At 51.4% G+C, this 6,482-nt stretch overlaps 1 protein-coding gene across 1 annotated transcript in view; it reads left to right on the forward strand.

The window, feature by feature from the left end:
- The window catches only part of MMD2 (monocyte to macrophage differentiation-associated 2), a gene marked incomplete at its 5' end in the record, with an annotated part of 12,733 nt that overhangs the window by 2,024 nt on the left and 4,227 nt on the right, over positions 1–6,482 (forward strand). The window contains 2 exons of the mRNA XM_015417570.1: positions 2,237–2,248; positions 2,506–2,673. Coding sequence (XP_015273056.1) covers positions 2,237–2,248; positions 2,506–2,673 — 180 coding nt within the window. The remainder of the gene's footprint in view (positions 1–2,236; positions 2,249–2,505; positions 2,674–6,482) is intronic.

Here is a 6,482-nt window from a genome sequence, read left to right on the forward strand (position 1 = left end):
CTTACCGAGTAGTGTCGGTGATAAGTAATATCTTTGTCCCTTGCCATCTCTGCTATGCTTAAAGTATGTTGGCAATGTTTGTTTGTTTTAAGATAGGTATGTTCTGATGCCGCTCGCTTTTATAAAAATGCAATTTCCCTTAGGTGTAAAATTGACTAGTCCATGCCGAGTGTGCCGCATGACGGAGTGAGCTCCCGTCTCTAGGTCCAGCTCCTGCCAACCTAGCAGTTCGAAAGCAAGAAATTGCAAGTAGATAAATAGGTACCACTTCGGTGGGAAGGGAACAGCGTTCCGTGCGCCTTGGTGTTTAGTCATGCCGCCCACATGACCATGGAAACGTCTTCGGACAGCGCTGGCTCTTCGGCTTGGGAACGGAGATGAGCACCGCAACCCTAGAGTCGGATTTGACTGGTTTTCAAGCAAGGGAACCTTTACCTTTACTCTTTATGCTGCCTGCAGTCTGGTGTAGTCCGTTTCACATCTCCTTGGAAGGTTTCTGCATCTACGGAGGAACAGCTCCAGTTAGGAAAACAGGCGCTGTAGCAGAGAGTCCCCCACCCAATTAGGACTGAAAAGGGAACTCCAAACATAGCCACCCCCAAGCCGTAAGCTTTTCTGGGTTTTGGCTCTTGTGGCCAGGGTTTTTTTTTCCTGGGGGAACGCACTGGAAGAGAGTTCCAGCACCTCTTCGACAAAATTCTTTTAAAAACGTTTAAAGGTTTCATGAGTTTTTAGTACAGGGATTGAAAGCTTCATTTCCCTCTTAAGAGTCCTGGCACCTCCCCCCCCCCAAAAAAGCCCTGTTTGTGTCCATAAGCACTGGGGAATGACTCCTGACGCTGTCCTGGCTTATCCAAGTTGTTGCTGCTGTATATCAGCTGCCCAAGAGAAAGCCAGGGCGCAAGAGTCCTGTGGCAGAGTCTCCATGGACCATTTCCGCAGTAGTGAAATCCCCCACATTGACATCTTTAAAACTGGGTGTTATGTGAAATTTTCTGTGCAAGATTTTTCCTCCCCAGGCACAAACCCGACGCTTTGGAATACCCAGTTTTAGCGAGTTCCGAAAACACAGGGTAAGAAGGCGAAAACTTTGGGTTCCTTCGTGCCCTGTGAGGGAAAATCTGCTGCGGGAAATTTCACATAACACCCAGTTTTAAAAACATCAAGGTGGGGGATTTCACTACTGCGGAAATGGCCTTGGAGGTGCTCCCCAGCTGTGGGGGGCGAGGCTGATAAGATGTTGGTGGGTGGGGGGGAAGACGAGGGGCCAACCCCACCATCAACGCAGCCTGCTCCTGTTGCACGTCACTTTTGCAAGGAGCTGATTTGTGCGGAGATGCCTGCTCCCAGGTAGCCATGCGTGCTGGCATCCCCGTGGAGCCCACTTACCCAAAGAGATTTTCCTCAGAGTCCCACACACTGCCATCAGATAAAACACAACGGGCAACGCTGCGGGATGCGAGGAAGAAAGTGAGGAATTTCAAATTACCCTTCTTAACCTGTTTTGAAGCTGTTTTTGATCCGTCGTGGAGTAAACCGGTATAGGGCTGCCATTTCACACATGGCTTTCCCCTTCCGGTAAAGAGCTGGATCTGAAGCGGTTTGCTATTTCAGACTGCACCGCTTTTTCCCGCTTTTCCCCCGCCGTTTTTCGCCCGTGTGGGCGATCTCCAGCTTTTTTTTTTTGAACATTCGCTTTAGAGCGCTATAGCGCTATAGCGCTCTAAAGCGAATGTTCAAAAAAAAAAAGCTGGAGATCGCCCGCGTGGGTGAAAAACGATGGGGAAAAGCGCATCGAAACCGGGAGAGGAAACTGAAGACTACTTGGAAGCGGTTGACAGGTAAAACGCTTCAGCTCCATTTCCTAAATGGGACAGAAGCGTTTGTGTCTGAAATTACAAATAGACAGTGTGGAGTGGCAGTTAGTGTGCCACACTAGGAGCTGGTGGATCTGGGTTCAAGGCCTCGGTCTGCTGCAAAGCATGCTGGGTTATCCTTAGGCCCAGAACTCCCTCTCTGTCAGCCTCACAGGGTTGTTGCCGTGTTCCCTCTAAGCTGAGTCCGTGCGAGCTAGCTCACAGTTTTTCGGCCTCCGACACCCACATATTTGTCTTGGCTCAGGAAGGAGGGCTCCAGAGCAAACGAATTTATGCAGCAGCCCAATCGCTCGCTCACAACTTTGATGCCAGCAGCTCACAAAGTAGACCTTTTGCTCACAAGACTCCACAGTTTAGAGAGAGCATTGCTTGTGAGGATCGAAGGGAGAAGGGAGAACCGTACATACTGCCCTGAGCTTCTTAGAGGAGGGACACAATACAAGTGCACCCGACAAACAGACAAGACACAAGGCCTTTCTGGAACAGTGGTGACAGGATTGGAATACAGAACCCCGGGAGGTTTGTGGGGTACGCTGGCCCTTTAACTTATCGGAGAAGCTTCCAGTGGGTTGGTGTCCAAGAGGAAGCCCCTTCCTCGCAGTTTGGGGTTGGCGTGTTTGATTTCCAGCGCTCTCCCCCAACCCCGAAACTGCTATTACTATCAAGGACTCAACGGCCTCTCTTATTCTCCCAGGCTGAACCTGCGGGAATTGGGCCCCTGGGCTTCCCATATGCGCTGGCTGATTTGGATCATGGCCACCGTCGGGACCGTCTACGTTTTCTTTTTCCACGAGCGGTGAGTACCAGGCTGGCGGGCACTCTGTGCTCCTCTAGGGCTCAGCGGTCCAGCATTGGCGGGCACTCCGTGCTCCTCTAGGGCTCAGCGGTCCAGCATCGGCTTGGCGTGCAGAAGGTCCCAGGTTCGATCCCCAGCATCTCCAGTTAAAAGGACCAGGTGATGTGAAAGACCTCCACCTGAGACCCTGGCTCAGTGGAAGAGCCTCTGCTTGGCAGGCAGAAGGTCCCAGGTTCAATCCCCGGCATCTCCAGGGAGAAGGACCAGGCAGCGGGTGATGTGAAAGATCTCCTCCTGAGATCCGGGAGAACTGCTAATAGTCAGAATAGGCAATAGTGATCTTGATAGGGCCTGTGGCTCAGCGGAAAAGCCCCAGCTTGGCATGCAGAAGGTCCCAGGTTCAATCCCCGGCATCTCCAGGGAGAAGGACCAGGCAGCGGGTGATGTGAAAGATCTCCTCCTGAGATCCGGGAGAACTGCTAATAGTCAGAATAGGCAATAGTGATCTTGATAGGGCCTGTGGCTCAGCGGAAAAGCCCCAGCTTGGCATGCAGAAGGTCCCAGGTTCAATCCCCGGCATCTCCAGGGAGAAGGACCAGGCAGCGGGTGATGTGAAAGATCTCCTCCTGAGATCCGGGAGAACTGCTAATAGTCAGAATAGGCAATAGTGATCTTGATAGGGCCTGTGGCTCAGCGGAAAAGCCCCAGCTTGGCATGCAGAAGGTCCCAGGTTCAATCCCCGGCATCTCCAGGGAGAAGGACCAGGCAGCGGGTGATGTGAAAGATCTCCTCCTGAGATCCGGGAGAACTGCTAATAGTCAGAATAGGCAATAGTGATCTTGATAGGGCCTGTGGCTCAGCGGAAAAGCCCCAGCTTGGCATGCAGAAGGTCCCAGGTTCAATCCCCGGCATCTCCAGGGAGAAGGACCAGGCAGCGGGTGATGTGAAAGATCTCCTCCTGAGATCCGGGAGAACTGCTAATAGTCAGAATAGGCAATAGTGATCTTGATAGGGCCTGTGGCTCAGCGGAAAAGCCCCAGCTTGGCATGCAGAAGGTCCCAGGTTCAATCCCCGGCATCTCCAGTTAAAAGGACCAGGTGATGTGAAAGACCTCCACCTGAGACCCCAGGAGAGACTGAGTACACAACACAGACTTTGATGGACCCGTGGTCTGATTCTGTAGAAGGCAGCTTTGCGTGTTCATGGGGAAGAGAGGTTTCTTAGCCAGTCTTTGGCTGCTTAACGCCATCCGTCCATCTGCCTTACCCGTGGAAAAGACATAAAGATCCCATTTCCCCCTACCCAGTCGAAATGCTGTGTCTCTCTCTGAACTTCCCACCCACAGCATAAGTCGCTTTCACTGTCGGGCTGTTAATGCTACCGTCTGCTTGCCGTAAAGTATGGGTCGCCTTGTTAGTCTGTCTATAGCAGTAGAAAAGAGCAAGAGTCCAGGAGCGCCTTCAAGAGAAACAAAATTGGTGGCAGGGGAGGAGCTTTCATGAGTCATGGGTCACTTCTTCATTGCAAATTCTGTTAGTCCTTAAGGTGATCCTGGGCTCCTTCTGTTTCCTACTCTTGTAAAGTATAAGAGAAGAGCCGCGGTGGCTCAAGTGGTGAAGATGCTGAACTGCAGGCTGCGGAAGCAGTTCGAGACCCGAGTGTGCCGCCTGCAAATTCTGTTAGTCTTTAAGGTGCCCCTGGGCTCTTTCTGTTTTCTACTCTTGTAAAGTATAAGAGAAGAGCTGTGGTGGCTCAATTGGTGAAGATGCTGAACTGCAGGCTGTGGAAGGCTGGTCGTTCAGCAGTTCGAGACCCGAGTGTGCCGCATGACGGAGTGAGCTCCCGTCTCTAGTTCCAGCTCCTGCCAATCTAGCCGTTCGAAAGCAAGAAATTGCAGGTAGATAAATAGGTACCACTTCGGTGGGAAGGGAACAGCGTTCCGTGCGCCTCGGTGTTGAGTCATGCCGGCCACATGACCACGGAGACGTCTTCGGACAGCGCTGGCTCTTCGGCTTTGAAACGGAGATGAGCACCGCAACCCTAGAGTCGGATTCGACTGGCTTTCGAGCAAGGGAAACCTTTACCTTTAAAGTATAAGAGAGGCATTTGTAATGAGAATGAGGATTCTGGCCAGGTTATATCAGATGCTCACATTAAAATGCCATCTGACAGCCATGCCGAGTCTGTGAACTTAGGCAGATCACGAGAAGGGAGGGCAGGAAGGGTTGCCTCAGTGCTTAGTCCTCATGGCCCTTTCTGACACGCCCAGGGAAATGCCAGTTGCCACTTTGGGGTCAGGAAGCCATTTTTCTCCTGGCCGGTTTGACTGGAGATCCTGGAGTTTTTTTGCCATCTTCTGGGCATGGAGCAGGGGTCACTGGGTGTGTGTGTGTGGGGGGAGGTATTTGTGAATTTTCTGCCTTGTGCAGGGGGTTGGACTAGATGACCCTGAAGGTCCCTTCCAACTCTATGATTCTATGATTCTAAAATGCCAAGGGAACAGTGCTCGACCACAGTGTGCTAGATATGCATTCCCTTGAAACAGTCTGTTGGCTGATACAAATTTTGGTATAGAGCACCCCCTTGTGGAATGAAGCCTTTAACAGATAATGGATTTTCAAGGCCTTTTGTTTTTCTTATGGTGGCGGGGAGACTGAAATGTGACTTCCAAGTCGTTTGTGGCTTCAGAGGCCGGCGATGAAGCACTCAGTGAAGTGCACAGTCTAGCACACCTGGCTATTCTTACATTGATTCTTAAGCAGAGTTCTGTGCTCTGAAATCCACTGAAATCAGTGGGCTTAGAAAGTTGTAACTGTTTAGGATTGCACCGGGAGCACGGTTGCAATCGCACACCCTAAAGAATCCACTTTCAATCCACTTTCGATGCCCTTTGCAATTTTGCCAGGTCACGCGTTAAAATCCAGTTGGAAAGTGCATTGAAAGCGGATTGTTTCGTGTGCGCGATCGCAGCCAGTGCATTCTACGTGCGATGAGAAAGTTTTCTCTGTGTCTGTGCCTCTTTGTGGGGGTGAGGACTGTCCACAGTTACATCACATGAGTTGGGGTCCGTATGGCCACTCTGTGACACAGAGGGTGCGTTCAGACGCAGCCTTTACAACGGATTCTGTGCCGGTTGAAATCGATGTACCTACCGGCGTTCAGACGGGGAACATCTGTCTTCCCACTCTATCCGTTATAAAGAGCTGTACACCGTTGCACTCTGCCACTAGGTCCCGCTCGATCCATGATGTCACACATCCGGCTGAAAACCTAGATGCCATGTAAGCCGACACTCTGGTCTTCCCTGAAAACTCCATGGTCCTGACTATGGCGTTCTTGGGGACCACCAGAGTGTTGCCTGACGTCCCGACATCACATCCAGATTTTCTGCCCAGATGTGACGTCATGAAGTGTCATTTCCACCCCCAGGCCTTTCTCCTTCTGGGAGGGCGGGTCTTCCTTCCAGAAGCCGGCATCCGGGAACCCTACCAGCAAAACTGACACCGTTAGATTTGGTCTCTGTAGGGACCGCGCATCCTAATAAGCAGTTTTGTTTAAAGGGTTTAAAAGTCTTTAAGTTCATCTTGCTTTGGAGCTTCCTCACCCATTGGGAATAGTCCAGTCTACTGGGACCAGGGGTCATTTCGTAGAAAAAGAGGTGCAGGACCTCATTAGCATAGCTCATTTGCATATGCCACACCCCCTGGCATCATTGATGTCAGAAGGCAACACCCACCGCTCAGGCTCCACTGGACTGTTCTGGATTGCTAGCTATTGGGGGGGAGGAACGTGCAGATCTGTCCTCGCAG

Source organism: Gekko japonicus, unplaced genomic scaffold, assembly GCF_001447785.1.
Source record: "Gekko japonicus isolate JY-2015 unplaced genomic scaffold, Gekko_japonicus_V1.1 scaffold4605, whole genome shotgun sequence".
Lineage (NCBI taxonomy): Eukaryota > Metazoa > Chordata > Lepidosauria > Squamata > Gekkonidae > Gekko > Gekko japonicus.